Source organism: Lolium perenne, chromosome 1 (assembly GCF_019359855.2).
Source record: "Lolium perenne isolate Kyuss_39 chromosome 1, Kyuss_2.0, whole genome shotgun sequence".
Classification (NCBI taxonomy): domain Eukaryota; kingdom Viridiplantae; phylum Streptophyta; class Magnoliopsida; order Poales; family Poaceae; genus Lolium; species Lolium perenne.
The window spans coordinates 151,027,787-151,046,563 of NC_067244.2; the positions used below are offsets into that span (position 1 = coordinate 151,027,787).

Genomic DNA, 18,777 nt, shown 5'->3' on the forward strand with positions numbered 1-18,777 from the left:
TTAATAAATAGGGGTTCACATTAAATCATATGCAAGGAACTAAATTCTCAATTAAGAGAACAAATCCTAATCATACCTTCTAAAACACTTGGAGTATAATTATTAACTCTAACCATTCCATAAGGGAGTGGTATTCCAAATGAAAAAAAAGGAACTTAAAATGAGTACTTGAATTCTTGCCTAAATGAAAATTGCAATAAAGCTCACATATATGTTTGTTCAACAAACAATGGAGTAATACATTTATCCCTTTTAATAGTTCTAATGAAATTCAAATACTCAAAATACCTGCATGGCATTACATGAGTTAAATTTGAATTAAAACAGAATTATAAAACAAAATGTAAAATAGAAAAGGAAAACAAAAAATAACAAAATAGAAAGGAAAAGGGAGAAAAGGAGCCTTACCTGGACTCACCTGTCCGTGGAGTAGCCCACCAGCAGCCCAGTCGCCCCAGCCCAGCACAGCCCAAAGTGGCCCAGGCACCCCTTCGCTCGGATAAGAACGAGAAGGGACGAAGAGGTCTTCGTCTTCCTCTCTGGACGCCCTGGAGCTCGCCACCGCGACGCACGCTCCATGTCCCGCGTCGTCGCCGCCGTTATTGACTGCCAGCACACGCCGTAGACCGTATAAAGCGCAGCGGAAGCCCTAATTCCCCTTTTCTCTACGTCATTCTCTCTCGATGCCGAAACCCTAGTCCGCCAAACTCCGTTCACCTCCGGCGATGGAGGTATCCCCGAGCCTCGCCGAGGATACCTCCAGGACCACCATCCTCTCCTCGTTCTTCCCGTCGAAGCGCGCAAGCTGGGAAGCCCATGGACTGGCGAATTCGGCCATTTTCCCCGACCACCGCCGCCAGGTTATTGGATGATTTCGTCGCCGTCCGAGCTCCATCGACCTCCCCTTCAAGCCCATCATCATCAAGGTGATCTCCCGCTTCTCTGGAGCCCAAAATCGCATCCTAGTTCGCATCGTAGCTCAACCGCGTCGTTGCTCGTCGGAAACCGCCGTGGTTCTTGGTCGCCGGCAAGGCTCCGGTGGCCATTTCCGAGCGGCGCCGCCACCGTTAGGTTCCTCACCATGCCGTGGTTCGATTAGGCGTAGTCAATCGTCCTGGGGAGCAGCCTAGCTCCGGCGCCGTCGCCGGCAACCCACCGGTATTGAATTCCCTGGCCACGTTTCCTATTTTGACCATTCAACGCCACCGTGGCAGCTGATGTGTCTCTGGTCCCACTAGTCAGTGACCACGGGTAGAGTCAGTCGGGTGTGTTTAGTAATTCTCCGTTTAAAATTTAAATCCCATAATTACTGAAACTTAGAATAAATCTAGAAAATTCATAATAACTCAGAAAAATGAAAATAAGATATCAAAATTCTTAGAAAAGTAAACTCTATCCAATAAAAATATAATATGAAATTTTTATTTTTAATAAAAATTCAATTATTTAATACTTGTTAATTTAAGCCTTTTCTTTTAATTCTAAATGCAATTAAAATTTAGAAATTAAGAAAACATTTATAAAATAAATAAAACCAGTAAGTAAATAAAGAAAACATGTAAACTAATTTTCTTTATTTGTTAATTTTGTTAAATCCTTATTAGAGATTTAAACCCTGATTAATAATTACCTTAATTATTAAATCTTTAAAAAAATACCTAATCCTATATTATTTTTTATTCAAAGTTATTAGTAACTTTAATTTTGCAAGCAAGTTATTAATTCAAGAATTATAGGGTAACTAGAAAACCCTAGTTCCACTTGGTAGAAAAACAGGAATTCATCATTTCATGTGTAAACTCAAAACCCTAATTCAACTAGAAGCCCTAGCTCCACTATTTCATGTGAACCCTAAAATTGTTTCCCAACCAAAACCCCAAGTTAACATGTGATCATGTTACTTCATAATCACAGAGCCATGATTAGCAACTAAAGACATATCTATGTCCACTTATAATATAGAACCCTATCACCAGCAAACTAGTATCCCATGTATGCATACCATTCAACCAAGATAATCAATTAGGATCAACCCTAGTCCTTATTACCAAGAATCTTATCCTTGCTCATCCTTAATTAGCATCACACCATTGTGATGAACTCCAATATCACCTATGCCAATATTTATCATTACATAACCATAGTCCATTAAACCCTACAAGTACTTCATGTAGGATAACGTTGCATAGAAAACAAAAAATTTCCTACCGCGAACACGCAATCCAAGCCAAGATGCAATCTAGAAGACGGTAGCAACGAGGGGTTTATCGAGTCTCACCCTTGAAGAGATTCCAAAGCCTACAAGAGGAGGCTCTTGTTGCTGCGGTAGACGTTCACTTGCCGCTTGCAAAAGCGCGTAGAAGATCTTGATCACGATCCCTCCGGCGCCACGAACGGGCAGCACCTCCGTACTCGGTCACACGTTCGGTTGTCGATGAAGACGACGTCCACCTCCCGTTCCAGCGGGCAGCGGAAGTAGTAGCTCCTCTTGAATCTGACAGCACGACGGCGTGGTGTCGGTGGTGGTGGAGAACTCCGGCGGAGCTTCGCTAAAGCACGCGGGAGTTATGGAGGAGAGGGGGGCGGCTAGGGTTTGGGAGGGGGTGGCCGGCCACTCAAGGGGGGGGGCGCAGGTTGTGGTCTTGGGGTGGCCGGCCCCCTCCCCTTGGCCCCTCATTATATAGGTGGAAGCCCCAAGTGTTGGACTACAAGACTCCGAATAAGACCCGAACCCAAAACCTTCCATATGATAGGGAAACCTACCCAAGGTGGGAATCCCACTTGGGGTGGGATTCCCCCCTTCCATATGGGGGGGTGGCCGGCCCCCATAGTGGGAGTCCAATTGGGACTCCTCCCCCACTAGGGTTGGCCGGCCATGGAGGTGGAGTCCCTTCGGGACTCCACCTTCCTTGGTGGTTTCTTCCGGACTTTTCTAGAACCTTCTAGAACCTTCCGCATCATTTTAATTCACATAAAATGACATCCTATATATGAATCTTATTCTTCGGACCATTCCGGAACTCCTCGTGATGTCCGGGATCTCATCCGGGACTCCGAACAAATATTCGAACTCCATTCCATATTCATGTTCTACCATTTCAACTTCCAACTTTAAGTGTGTCACCCTACGGTTCGCGAACTATGCGGACATGGTTGAGTACTTACTCCGACCAATAACCAATAGCGGGATCTGGAGATCCATAATGGCTCCCACATATTCAACGATGACTTTAGTGATCGAATGAACCATTCACATACAATACCAATTCCCTTTGTCACGCGATATTTTACTTGTCCGAGGTTTGATCTTCGGTATCACTCTATACCTTGTTCAACCTCGTCTCCTGACAAGTACTCTTTACTCGTACCGTGGTATGTGGTCTCTTATGAACTTATTCATATGCTTGCAAGACATTAGATGACATTCCACCGAGAGGGCCCAGAGTATATCTATCCGTCATCGGGATGGACAAATCCCACTGTTGATCCATATGCCTCAACTCATACTTTCCGGATACTTAATCCCACCTTTATAACCACCCATTTACGCAGTGGCGTTTGGTGTAATCAAAGTACCTTTCCGGTATAAGTGATTTACATGATCTCATGGTCATAAGGACTAGGTAACTATGTATCGAAAGCTCATAGCAAATAACTTAATGACGAGATCTTATGCTACGCTTAATTGGGTGTGTCCATTACATCATTCATACAATGATATAACCTTGTTATTAATAACATCCAATGTTCATGATTATGAAACTAATCATCCATTAATCAACAAGCTAGTTAAGAGGCATACTAGGGACTTCTTGTTTGTCTACATATCACACATGTACTAATGTTTCGGTTAATACAATTATAGCATGATATATAAACATTTATCATAAACATAAAGATATAAATAATAACCACTTTATTATTGCCTCTAGGGCATATCTCCTTCACTTCATACTTATCAACCATCCTATTTAGGAGCCAATTACTCCTTACTTAATAGAACCAACAGTAAAATCTAGACCACCTTAACCCTAATTGATATACTTCTTATTATTTAAGAAGTATGTTCTTCAAAAGTTATTCTTTTGAAGTAAATTAAGAGTAGCCATCAACCCTGCTTATAAGGACCTATAAACCCTAGCCAGTTATCACCAACAAGATGAACCAATGTTGATAACAACCTTGTTTGAATAATTGCTTAGGATGCCTAGGCTTAACTCAACCTTACAAGCCATAGGTATTGATGAATCCAACTAGGTTGTGATCCATCTAATACTTACTCCAGCAACTATACTAAACCATAGTCAACCATAGAACCCCAACCTAATTATCATACTTGTTATTTATTAAAGAATATGTTCTTCAAAAGTTATTCTTTTGAAATATATAATAAGTAATCATCAACCATGCACTATAGGACTTAAAATTGACAACTGCTCTTTACTTATTATACAGCTACTATTCCTGGTTGTGTATGATTGTTACTATTCCTTTTGCCACATGCTTATAATTCTAAAACAACACAACCCTGAATAAGAACCTTGCTTGTGAATCACTCTAAAAGTGCAACACACCCTGAACTAATCATTACAACTCACCGATCCTAAATCATCGGGGTTAGGTCACGCTTAGAGCGATTGCATCTCATACTTATGCATTATTGCATCCTTGCCAATCTTTTAAACATCGTCCTTACCGGACGATGATGCTATTTCAGAATTTGGAGTTATTGCGTATCGAAGACCTTGTCTGCATAATCTTGCAGTCAAGAAAGGCAAGTTCATCACTTGCTCATGTCATTTGAGTATTTCTATCAAATTACTTGCAAAGTACTATGATTATCACTATTGCATAAAAACCAAAACCACTACTTTCATAACTATGAATATGACTATGTGGTGGGCAATGGAACCATGGATTGTGTTGATATGGTGGAGGTTCCATTGCAAGGGTTTATATCCATCTAGGATTAAACAACAAATGTCGCCAGTGATTCTTGTGCCGTAATACCCGTGTTAACCATAAGATCTGGAGTGGGACGGAATAGTCAAAAGTGTTTCCACCACTCGTTCATCAACGGATGCGCTTTACCGTAGACACTTGTATCTGTCAGGGCAAGCGGTTGGCTGGGGAAGCCTTAAGTCCCCACGGCATAGTCCGTAGACACTTGTCGCTCGAAGAACAAGCGGTTGGCTGGGGAAGCCTTAAGTCCCCACGGTATTGCGGTCTATGATGGGTTGCGGCTACCGGCGAAGGAGTTTGGTTAACGAGTCTCAAACTGTTGTCGTGGTCGGGGTCCACCCGTGAGTGGGAATAATGGGACCGGCGAGGACCCAGGGTCGGGGCATGCAACAAAGGGTGGGTGTTCGAGGTAGCGGAGGAACATGATTGGCTAGACCTTATACCGGGCCTCACACCATAGGAAGTGTGGACGAGCTCGCGGCTCGGTTGGCACCAAGGTTAAGATCTCTTATGGGTAAAGCAACACACCTCTGCAGAGTGTAAAGAACCGTGACCTGTCACTCCCTGTTCCGGGATATGGAACTGCGAACGCGGTCGGAAAGGAGCTCCATGAAGTTCTAGTAAACCGGTGAAGGCTGACGGACATAGTTCTTCTGAATAAAAGCAACCTTTTGAAGAAATGATTATGAAAACCTGCATTGGTATTAGACTTTCTGGTCTAATGCCGTAGCTAGTGCATTAAACACCTCTTTCCTATAATGAACTTGTTGAGTACGCTCGTACTCATCCCACTCTTAAATCCCCTGCTTAGATATGGCGGCATCGAAGGAGGATCTACAGTGCAACTCGAAGACCGAGGAGTCGATAACTACTTCAAGAGACAGGACCTTGTCAGAGGAGTCAGATACCACATCCATCAAGGAGAAAACCTAGTTTAGCCCTAGAAGGGAACTAGCTTTCTAAACTTAGCTCATATTTAGCTAGAATCTATTCATAGCCCCTATAGCTAGTCAAATACTCTTCAAATAGAGTTCGTGATAGGATTAGACTACGAGTCGTTCTTCTGGAGTTTATTGCAGATTTACCTCATTGTAAAGTAGGAGGCTATGTTGATCTTATGTAACAGAGTCTGTATGTAATTCTATAGACATGCCTTGGACCCGCATATGTTTCTGTTGTACCACTCTGAGCGATATGATACCCGTGGAACTGTGTTTCATTGGTGTTATATCAGACTTGCATACTACACCATGCAGTGGTATGCCGGGTCACCACACATAGCCCGAGGAAGACATATTTTTTTTTGTTTTTTTTTTGTTTTTTTTCTCTTTTTTTTTTTGCTTTTTTTTTAACTACACACGATCTGGTCAACAGAGAAGCCGCCGGTGGAATCTAGGCCCCGGCGAGACGGGCCAATTCCAGGTGAGACGGGCCTTCTCCCGGCGATTCCCGGCGAGACGGGCCAATTCCCGAAGACGAACTGGCCGATTGCCTGGCGAGCGGGTGGGCGGAGCCTGAGGTCGGGGCAGGGATCGATCGGGAGCCGGAGGAGATCAATCGGGAGCAGATCGAGGCGGGGAAAGGAGCAGCAGACTCGGGGCGGGGATCAATCGGGAGCCGGAGGAGATCGGCCCGGCCCTGGCGCTGTGTCGGGGGCGAGAGCAGACCGTCGTGGGAGAGTCGGCGCGGGCGGGATCGGCTAGAGGAAATCGAGCAGAGCGTCGGGGGAGAGTCGGCGCGGGCGGGATCGGCCAGAGGAAATCGGCCCTGGCGCTGCGTGGATCGAGAGCCGGCGTGGAGTGCAGAGAGATGCCGAGCGGAGAAGCAACGTCGGGCGGAGGAAGTCGAGGCAGATCGATTAGATCGAGGGGCAGACGGACGGGCGACGACTGAGATGAATAAGCAACGTCGGCCGGGAACTAGGGAATCGATTTTTGCTCTGATACCATGTTAGGGAAATATGCTTGTTGTATTACCAGGGGGCCAAAGGCCACAATATATAGTACATGAATAGGTGCACATATGCAGAAAGCCCCCTAACATATGGGGAAACTACCATATACAGATATATACATCTAACAGGTCCCTCGATGCCAGCTGGTAGCTGCTCCGGCCTCTGCCACGTCCCCGCTGCAAACCAGGTCACCGCCGCCCGACTAGGCTTCGCCCCGCTCAGTATCACAGGCTTCGCCGGCCGGGCCGCCGCTGCCGCTGCGTGGCCGCCGGCGCTCCGTTCCCTCCGCAGACCAGGCCGGCGGCGCCCTTCCGCCACACCTGATCTACCGTACTCACTGTCGTGGAAGCCGATCGATGTGCCTTGTCGTAGTGGGAAGAAAGAGGGCACCGGCTCCCTCGGCGTCTTTCTGCAGGGACGCCAGCCTCCTCAAAAACAACCACAGCCTCATGGTCGCCAACACGGTAAACCTGCGCGGCGTCGCGGCGGCATCGTATTGGCAAACCGGAGCTCCATCAGGACGGGATGCAACTTGCAGGCTCTGGTGTGCGCCGTAATTGGAGCCGAACTTGAGAATGCACAGAAGTTGAGGATGGTGCCGTGGGACGCCTACGACCTCTCAGGCCAATACGATGCTCCTTTTTTTCTCTCCCCAATTCAATCATTGTCTACTTATCTGCCTGCTCCTATTTCTTGGTGTAAGTCTGTAAAATAATGCTCTTAAGGTGTTTGACGAATTGCGAACTAGCTGGTGTATGAACTTACGGTTCTGGTATTCTGCTGGCCTCGAGCGCCGACTGAGAGCCCACTGGCTTTGTGGTTGTTGCCGTCGTAGTCGCTGACATGATGACCAGCTACAAGCACACGATCGATGGCAATATGGCATCACCTATGAGCATGGAGCAACGGTAGAGATAAGCGGCATAAGCAATTGTAATGGCCACGTTGACCAGGCTGTAAGATGGGTGCACCCTTTGGTCATTTAATTAAGGGATTTCTATTTTCGTGCCCTCGGTTCCTTAGTTGTGCTCAGTTTTCCCCAGCCCCTTAGTTTTTCCTCACTTTTCCCCAAGTCCTTGTTTGAAACCCGCAGAAGGCAGCTCAGACGGCAGGATTCCCGTTAAGTTGACCGCTCCGTTCTGACGTGTGGGGCCGCGTCGTGTGGGCCCGCGTCGCGTGGGGCTGGTAGAAAGGGACCGCGTGGGACAGGACGAGATTGCGTTTGGTTGCACGTGAGCAGGAGCTGGGTTTTGTCTCTCTCGGCCATTGGCATTTCCCTTTTAAGAGTACCTTTTCTGCCTCCTTCTCTCTGCCTTTTTTCACATAATTAGTATCAAATCTAGAGAAGCTTGCATTTCTGTCTTTCTTCAATTATTATTTGTGCCTTTTGGCCCTGGTTGTTTTCCCAATATGGCAGCAAATCTAGTAGGGAGCCCAATCTAGTACTCCATCTGGTCCATATGTATGTAGTTAAATCTAGAAGCAAATCTACAGGGAATGTACGATAAATTCACAAGGTCATATAGTAGAATAGGGATAGATAATATAGATAATAAGCTGCATTCAGCAGCCAAACATAGTAGGGTTCGAGGTTCTTCACAGCAGTACAGCACCATCATACTAACAACATAACAACGAGGGATCCCTAACTAACAACAAAGGGATCCCAACAACAAAATGGAGGAGGCAACAGCAGCACACGTCCAGGACTCCGCCTACCCCATCTGCCTCTGCCTCCACTTGTTGCTCCCCTTGGGAGCCTTGGGCTTGAGCGGAGGCATGCGCCCGCCGGAGATCTCCACCCGCTGGATGCTGCGGAGGTGCATGCCGAGCGCCAAGTGCTTGGCGCGGAAGGAGTTGGGGTTCACCGACGCGCCGACCTTGGGGTTGGTGTGGCCGATGTTCTCGGCATGCGTGAGGACGCAGTTGAAGTCAGTGCCGCCGAGCCTCCTAGTGCAGAAGGGGCACCTGTAGACACCCTTGGCGACGTCGAGGTAGGAGACGTACTGGCCGACCTGCAGCCTCCGCAGCACCTGGCGAGTCTTGACGTCATGGTGCTCGTCGTCGTTGCCGACGTCGCTGCCAGACAGCTGATCCATATCAAACGGGAATTTATTAGTGAATGAGTTGCAAACGTGCATGATAACAAAGTTAGGAAAAACAGAGGCAGCCTCAGTTAGAGTGGACACGATTATATGTCTACAGGGACGGTGTAAGCGAACCAAAGCTCATGCACAACAGATTTGTACACAGAAATGGTTCGCTGAACCCTCCCTGTAAAAATCTGTGCCCACCGATTCATCATAGGCAAAGAAATAGATTCCAGATCTGAACTTGAACACATTCCAGATTATTTGCAAAATTAAACGGTTGATATCTTTTGATTCGTGCATAAAATAACTGATTGAGATCCTATGATTACTTGCATAAATTAACTGATTGAGATCCCATTATTACTTGCATAAATTAACCGAACGGCCGAAACCCAAATCTTGAACGAAATCAAGGAGGGATCAAAGCAAAATGGAATAAAATCGGCGCAAATATTAGCCCAATACTCATCCATCCACAGATCCATCTACACCAGCACAAATAGGGTTCAAAAAGGAATGGGGAACAAAAAGGAAGCAAACCGTAGTTATTACCTCGTTCCATGGGTCCTCTATGGAGGTGTCGTAGCGGTTCGGGGGCGGGACGTACGGCACCGGCTCGTAGGGGTCCCATCCCGGTGGGATCTGACCGCGACCGGCGGCAGCAGCCTCCGATGCACCGGCGGAGGCGGCGGCGACGTCCGTTGAGGGGACGGCGGCGACGTCCGTTGAGGGGACGGCGTCGAAGAGGGAGGCGTCGCGCTTGGAGCCGACGGCGCCGTGGACGATGGGATTGGCATTCTCCTTGTCCATCTCGCCGGCAGAGGAGAGGGAGAGGGAGAGGGTTTTTTGCTTTGGAGAAGATGATGGGACGTGAGAGAGGCGGCGTTGCGTAGGCGAGTGAGAGTGACAGAGATAGTGGGAGGAGGCGTCTATAAAGGCTAGTGGTGGTTAATGCGACCCGCGTCCTACGCGTCCACCGCCGCACGTCCGCACGTCTTGGACTTCTGCAATGCGCCACGCGTCCACGATTGCACGTCTTCGACTTCTGCACCGCGACCGGCGTCTACGCGTCAAATATTGCACGTCTTTCATTTCTGCACCGCAACACGCGTCCTCGAGTCTAACCCTGAAAATTTAGATATACTCAGTTATAACCTCGAGCATTATACTAGCATTTTTTGTGTGCTCTCGTTTCCCCTTGAGTGCTAGTACTGGCTAGTGCAATATGCTCAGTTTTACCCTCAAGTAGCTGGTCAACAGACAGTCAACAAATGGGATTAACTAGTTAAATGAGTCATTTAATGTGCAAAAAATTCCGAAAAATAGTGGCACATACTCATGGAGTCTTTACCACAAATTTCCAGTTCTCAAAACATAGATAAGTCATAGATAAATCAAGTTTTACCACAAATTGCCACTTCTCAAAGGCCTTCTTAAATCACCTAGTAGCTATGAAGGTGCATGGTTTTCCACAATAAGCCCTTCCCAAAACAGCTTTCCCCAAAACATACTTTGTCTAAATGAGGCCACAATTCTCACACCCATGTATATTTGTATTGCAAATAGTTTGAGATAGGCCAAGATGGGTTTTATTCTACAAAACACGCATTTTTCATTTTTTAAATCTCATATTTGAATCCCTTAGTCTGTTTATTACATAGGTGCCCTTGGTTTCTTGATACTACTCAGTTTTGCCCTCTCCCTCCACAAATTCTCTCACACGTGCAACATTGCCCTGATTGGTCTAGCCCATGTCACGCGGATCGTGCCCGCCGACCGTTGATCGTATGATCTAACGGGCAGGATAACCCCTCCCTCTCTCTCTGTCGGCGGTTACCTTCCACTCTCTAAGTTTGCTAAATGGCGGTTTTCTGTATTTATTTTCACGCGCTAAAAATTATAAACTCTTTTAGGCATTACTTTTCACGCAAAAAATGATAAACCATCACCGATTTGTTGTAGCCATAAATTTTCACGCAAAAAATGATAAACCGTCACCGATTTGTTGTAGCCATTAATTTTCACGAAAATCCCAAATGATAAACCATCACCGATTTGTTGTAGCCATTACTTTTCACGCAAAAAATGATAGACCATCACCGATTTCTTGTAGCCATTACTATTCACGGTAAAAATGATAAACGAACCAATCTATCTATCTCTGTATTTGAAGTTTGGAAGGGTTCACCATCTAGTTATGTTAACTTTCGAGGTTTTGATCTGAAAACAAATGGGTATTATAAAGGGAAATAAAAGTTCAAAAAATGTAAAAACGAAACAATCTACCTATCTTTGTATAGAAGATCGTCTGTATGATTTTTGAGGTCATTTAGAGAAGGTAGAAAAAAATCCCTTTTGAGAAGGTCGAAAAAACCTAACTTGTTACAAAAGCTGGTTTCCGTGAGACCTAACCAAATTTGGCATACATTATGCCATATCTATAACAACAAGGAATATCTAAAAGGGAAAGTTTCACAAAATTTGAAATTTATGGCGAAAATGATGCCATACATGATGCTGTTTTTCGAGGTTTTGACCTGAAAATCAATTGGATATTATAAAGGGAAATAAAAAGTTCAAAAAATATAAAAACGAAACAATCTATCTATCTATGTATAGAAGATCAGCTGTATGAAATTTGAGGTCATTTAGAGGAGGTAGAATAAATCACCTTGTTAGAAAAGCTGGTTTCAAAGTGAGACGAAACGGCATGCGTTTAAGCAAAGTGATTTTTTCGAACATCTCCAAATGATCCCAAATTTGCCATACATGATGCCATACGTGTAACAACAAGGAACCCTATCTAAAAAGTGTCAAAAAGTTTGCCCAACCGTATAGCTCTATCAAAAAGAACCTCACCATGGCGCTAGTATAATTTTGGGCTTACTTACAAACTTTCGTTACCTAACCTTCAACACGAAACTTGTTTCAAATCACTTTTGGCGTACAAGAAACAAATCCCTCCTTGATTCGAGCACCACAGCCTCCAAACTTTGCCGATGCCGATATCGGCATGGTCAGAACGGCTATGCTCGACGCCACTGCTAGGTCACCGTCGGGATGCACCCTCAATCCCGTCCCCTCATTCGATCACTGACACACCAGAGATACCACCGAGGCCAATGCCGAACGTACATGCTGATGCCAATGCCGAACATGCATCCACGCCGATGTGGGCACGGCCACGCCGCCCCGCTATGTTGGACGCCACAGACCACCGCGAGGTCTTTCCCTTCGCCACCACACTCTTCTAGCACCCATCTATACACGCCAGAAAGGAGAGACACTAGTTTTCTCTACATTGCTCGCGTTCGTGTCGGACACGGTCAGTCAAAGTTTTGAGGTAGTCGTCGATGTCGTTGACCATTTCTTCTCTTCTTTGCATGGTTAAACGCGTCTAGTTCATATCTATCTAATGCGTCTGGTCTCGCCTCATGCAGTTCTTTGTGGACGTCGATCTCATCTCGGCACTCCGCAGGCCACCTCCTCCGTGCCATCGCTGTAGAGCTCCGTTTAAAAATCTAATCCTACCCGTGTATTGCTCCTTGTATCAGCGCCATGGCCCCACTTGTCATTTGATATAGCGAAGCCCCACTCGTTCGCGTTTTGGTCAGGGATACAGCGATGCTTACGGTCAAACAAAGATGGATGGTCTAACGTGTCTTTGCAGGCTCTACGTGGCCCCACTAGTCAGAAGATAACGGTCAACCGTCGGGCAACCGGGCGTTACATCACGTGTGATGGTTTCAGACAAACGCTTGGGTAAAACTGAGGAAAAACTAAGGAGCTGGGGAAAACTGAGCACAACTAAGGACCCGAGGGCACGAAAATAGAAATCCCTTTAATTAATGGACTGCTTCTAGGCGGTGTTGCTGAAGATTTTCTTAGAGGTAACAGTTGGGAGTGGTGTTTTGGCTCCTGGGTGCATATGCTCCCTTTAGTTTGAACTGCAATTTTGATATATTTTGAAATGTCAAAAAACTTCAAACAAAAAAATTCACGTGTACTTCTTGACATGGTAAGTATACACAAAGTCTTTTCATGAAAAATCAACTTGTAGTTTGACCTGTGTAAAAATGAAAAAAATTAATGCTAAAAATAAGGGTTTTTTGTGAGACTTATTTTATCTTTTTTACATCGACCACAAAAAACATTGGATTTTCACGAAACTGCACGAATGCACATAGATTGTCGAGATGTACGTGCGAATTTTTTTGTTAATTTTTTTTGACAATCAGAAATATGTTTTTTGGGTGGAGGGGCATCCAAGAGCCGAATTGAATTTCCGATGTTTGTTGCTGAAGAAAGTAGGCATCGATATGTTTCAAGCCGCTGCCACCCTGTGGTCTCGGCAGCCGGTCGATCTTGCTGCCCGATTCCTGTCATCTGATAGTGATCCTGGTGGCCGCGCTCCATAGACCTGTGAGTGCTTCTTATATGGCTTACCTGTGTGGTTTGATGGGTGAACTGATGTTAGTAGTGTACAGTTCTATCTGTTTTGTATGTGTTTCTAGCTTTGCACAGTGTTGATTAGTGATGTTCTAGCTTAGTACTTCTAGCTTTCTTGATGAATCAGAGTCTTTTGGTGGAAACAGCCGGACTTAGCAGCCTGAATCTCTAGATATGTAGTATGAAACTATGAATAGATGGTCACCAAATCTATTACAAGGCAGTGAAAAAAAATGACAGCGACTCAATGTGGTATTGTAAACTAATCTGAATTTAAATCAGAGGAAAATGGCAATCTTTTCTTCCTTGCTTGGATGAATATTTTTGGTAATAGAAAAAGGAGAAACAACATGGGGTCCGAAATAAATTGCATTGCCGATGCGAAGTTAACTTTTTAAATTGTGAGCTATCTTATTATAGATTGGTTTACACCATATTTTATTAGAGATTGGTAAAATAAGTTCTTACAGGATTTTTTCCCCATGGATGTGAGAAGAGATCCAAAGTGATTCAATGTTTATTTTTTTTTGGCTAATTTTTTTATGCAGGCAGCTCCTCCTTATATTTTCGCTTATCAATCATGTACTACACAAAGTTCATGCAAGGATCAAATGTGACTTCTTAGTTTATAAAATATTTCACCTATCTATCTTGAAGTTTCATGATTAGCTTAGGTTAGCTAATTGATTTCTCTGCTCTTATTGTATTTATTGTTTTCCAACAGATGTATCTCCTGTAGGTGGTGATATAAAAGTTCACAAAATCATGTTGACTTGAGGCATGCCTAAATTGTAGTAGCGGCATGGCTAGACAAGGAGGTGGAAAAGTTGAAGGAAGATTTTTTTTTCCGTTTCTATTGTGCTTATAGAAGCCGCCTCCATGACAACCTTGGATCGCCTTGGTCTTCACCTTGTGCTCACTCTGACGGTGGCTGAGGAGCAGACATGCTTCGCTTCTCCCGATGGTTCAATAGAGCCAGAGGAGGAGGAGGAGGAGGAGGAGGAGGAGGAGGAGGAGGAGGAGGAGAAGGAGGAGGAGGAGCACGACTTCTTCATTAAAGTCGGTGGTGCTATGCGGCGGCGCCTGAGAGTCAGAACCCTAGCTGTGTGTGACCCACACAGGTGGAGTTGGATGGTTCATGCTAGGTATATTATTAAATCTCCATGAAATTCCAGTTCGGTAATTTCCCAACGGAACGTTTACTAATAACGATCCATCTTTTGAATGTTGAGCTACCATTACGTGCAAATATTCTCGATGATAGTTACCTTTCCATGAAATAATATTTAGTAAATTTTTTTCGCTAATCCACCGCAACGCGCGGACATATTTCCTAGCTAGTGTATACGGAAAAAAATTGGAAGACAACTCTTGGTGATGCGGAGACCGAACTCGTCATCGGGCCGGAGATCGATCAGCTATAGAATTGTAGTCGTAGACAGATGCGTCTAGTATAAAACTCCAAGTAGTAAGGTCTCGATCAAGGTTTCCACGTCGCGTCCTCCAATCAATACCTCAGGCTAGCTCCTGTTCGCGAAGCGGGACAGACGATGGCCGACCACGTACAGCCCGACTGGCTCTGCAAGCTCCCCTTCGACGTCCTGAATCACATCGCGCAGCTGACCCGCGACGCCCTCACGGGGCACACCACGTTCCGCTCAGTCTGCCGGACATGGCGCGCTGCCGTGGCACCGGCGCCGCGCCTCCTGCCTCCCTCCCCTCACAACGCCGCGGCGCTCGTGTTCCCCTTATCAAGTGGGTGGTCCATCGTCGTCGATCCCCAGGACATCACCTGCCACCTCTCGCACCTGGCCACCGGCGCCACCGCAGCGCTGCCAAAGCTCAACGATCTCGGCGATGGCAGCGACACGTCCAAGATTAGGCTTCTCCTCTACGAGACTGACTCTGATTCTGATCCAGATCTTCCTTTCAGACGACTAGCGGCACCGCTCCATGTGGAGGCCGTAGCAGATCCCGACGACCAATCCACTGATCAAGACGCTTCTTCTTCGGACGAGGGCAGCTCATGCGAAGACCAGGACGAGTACGCGTTCAACGAGGACGGTGGGTTCGAAGATTATTCCGATGATAATGCGTCCTCTTTGGACAAGGCCACTGCGTGCGAAGATGAAAACGAGTACTCTTCCGACGAGGAAGATGAGAGGGGTGATCCATACGAGTACTTGGGAGATATAGAATTTCCTTCCTTCAGTTTCAGAGGGGACGCTCTGCGGAAATACCTAGACAAGCGCTTGACAGATCAAGAGATGCACAACAAGGATACGCAGCACAAGATCCTGACCTACTCACACGATGGTCGTGAATTATATAACACCTACATCCAATTCTCAAATCACTTCCGCTTTGCCATCCATGTCCCGCCTAGCACTCCAGCGGGTAGCACGGAAGGCGTTGTGATTATGATGTACCACAGATGGTTACAAGCGAGATCTAGTGCTACCGGCATGGTATTCTGCCGGCCCGTGGACGCATCGTGGACAATGATAAGCAACCCTAATCTAAAGGGTAGAAGTTTCGTCGATTTTTCCTATTTTGAAGGCAAGATCTTCGCCATGAACAACAGGTGCGTCACTTTGGTGTTCGATCCCACGACACTCGACCTCCTCTACCAGGTCGACGTGCCACCGGCGACATCAAACTTTTCCTCCAAGATGTCGTGCGGCGTTGGTTGTTCCGTTTGGGCGGACAAGTCCCGGATCAACCAGTGCCTTCACTTTGTTGCACTGCCACACAAGCTGCTTTTGGTCAAGGTTTTCATGCCGGACGAATGGAAAAACTCGTACACGCCGGTTGATTTCCACATCTTCGAGTTGAGCCCTAATGGCCTCGCTTGGTGCAAGGTGTCAAGAGAAGGCATCAGAGGCAACTATGAACTGTTCATGGATAGTTACCATGCCACATTTAGCGATAGCGGTGACGGGAGCGGAACTCGAATATACCATGCCGACAACGAGCTCTTCGGCTCTCCTAGTTGTGTTTGGGGATACTGTTACAACATGCAGGATGATATGCTGGAGCTCATACATGAGCCTCCCAAGGATGACCAGAATGAGTATTCAACTAAGCCTAGCTGGTTTGTTCCCTAGTTAGTTAGTTTTCTCAAGTGTTTCCTTTTTTTGCGAACCATCTCAAGTGTTTCCTAGATAGGTCTTATGCTGATTGTTGAGCCATGAGATCCTTTAATCAAGGCCTTATGCAAGTGGCATGCATAGACAGGTTTGCCTAAGCGCGCGGCGCCTGTTCTTCTTGTTCTCGGATTTTTTTTGAAACAATTGTTAGGTTCCTTGATGATTGATAAAAGAAACAATATTTTAAAAAAAAAGATAAAAGAAACAATACTATTGCTTCTACTTAATTTCCACGCCGCTGCTTGTTTCAGAAAAACAAAAATCCTGACGACTTGTATCCGCTGTATAGTTCTGGAGCCTGGTAGCAGCTTATGGATCGTCTCCACCCCGATATGGTACAGGTTCCACACTTCCAGTTTGGGGTTATCCGCTGTATCACGTTACCAGATGTCCATGCCCTGGCTCCGTGACGTGTGCCACATACACACTGAGCCCTCCTGCCCTGCACCACGCGTCCTTCTCCCACCGCCACCTGCCGATCATTCGCACGTCGGAGAGACGTGCCGCCGCTAAAGCTCGGTTTTCATATAGGCGCACACTTGCACGCTGCAGCTTATCCACTTATCCAGCGCCTGTGAACCGAGAACAGGAGAACACAACAGTCTACGTAGGAGTCGGGCACAACGCGCCAGAGGGATTATGGGCTGCGACGACAAGTGCGGGTGCACCGTCCCGTGCCCCGGCGGCCGGGACTGCAGGTGCACGTCGGCGAGGAGCGGCGCCGCCTCGGCGGAGCACACCACGTGCACGTGCGGCGAGCACTGCGGCTGCAACCCGTGCGCGTGCGGGCGCGAGGGCACGCCGTCCGGGCGGCAGAACAGGAGGGCCACCTGCTCCTGCGGCGCCGCCTGTGACTGCATCTCCTGTGGCTCCGCCTGATCGATCCGTCGGCGGGCTCTCTGAGCCATGGACAGATGCACACAGTACCAATCGGAGCTCAGCTACCTATACTTCTGAGTTAGCAATAAATAAGTGCTTAGATCTGTCGGATGTGTGCGTGTGAACTCGTGTTTACTTGCTACTCGCATCGTTATGTAATTAAGAACGAATAAGAAGTCGATTATATGTAGTACGTACATAAGTTTGGTGTTCATCCATGCTACATGCATGCTTTCTTGCTCGATGAAGTAGTCTATGCTACATGCATGCCGTCTTACTCGATGAAGTTAATTAAGCAACGCAGGATACAATTAATTGTTGGTTCGATCGTGGAACCAGGTCTCAAACTAAACTGAACGTTTCTCTGAATGATCAAAGAGCACACTGACATCGCAAATTTTAATCTGATTGCTCCGAACACGCATGAAGAATCACAATATATAATGAGCAGTGAACCGAGGCAAAGTATCACTTTCAGTATTGGAACTGGCCGGGGAGTTTCACCCCTTTGAGAGAGAAAAAAGAAGCGGAGCCGAAGTGCGAGTAAAGGCACAATTGATTCATATTTTGGTAGATTGGAATTCCGGGTTGCTTTTTACTATGCAAGGGGGTAATCACTTGGGCTAATCAGAAGATAACTTGCATAGCTCGATGTATAGTTAGCATCTGGCATAGGGGTTCTAGATAACCTTGACACGGATGATTTGAAGTACTACCTCCATTCAGGCTTAAGGTCTATATTTTTTTTAGAAAGTCAAACTATGTTAAGTTTGACTAAGTTTTATCGGAAAAAGCCTTATGTTTTCTTCAGAAAGCCAAACTATGTTAAGTTTGATTAGTTTGACTAAGTTTTTTATAAAAATATTAATATGAAAAATACAAAATTAATATCATTAGATAGATAGTAAAATATATTTTCATATGATACCTACAAGATATCATATTTGTTTATAAATTCTTCTAAAAATTTGATCACACTTTACTTCATTTGACTTTCTAAAAAAAAATATACCTTAAACTTTAAGATGAAGGTAGATTATCTTTCTATTCTTGCTTTCGTGGTTACTATTGCTTCAGAAAACATGCAGCAAAGGTGTGCCTCTTATTTTTTTCAAAATAACATGATAATATGATTATTTTTCAGTTATTACTAGAAGAAGAAAAAACTTGAGTGATTTTTCGGTATACACATGCAAAATGTAGACCGACAACCGTCAAAGCTTCCATGGGATCAGCGGTTCTGCTGGATGCTAATTATCTTAGCGGCTACTCCACAGGTTCTTACGACCTG

General features: G+C 45.8%; 1 protein-coding gene across 1 annotated transcript; it reads left to right on the forward strand.

The window, feature by feature from the left end:
* The first annotated feature begins 17,173 nt into the window (after positions 1-17,173).
* On the forward strand, positions 17,174-17,688 carry LOC127300076 (EC protein I/II). The gene has a single exon (XM_051330180.1). The coding sequence runs from the start codon at positions 17,247-17,249 to the stop codon at positions 17,484-17,486; it is 240 nt and encodes a 79-aa protein (XP_051186140.1). The 5' UTR covers positions 17,174-17,246; the 3' UTR covers positions 17,487-17,688.
* The last annotated feature ends 1,089 nt before the right edge of the window (positions 17,689-18,777 follow it).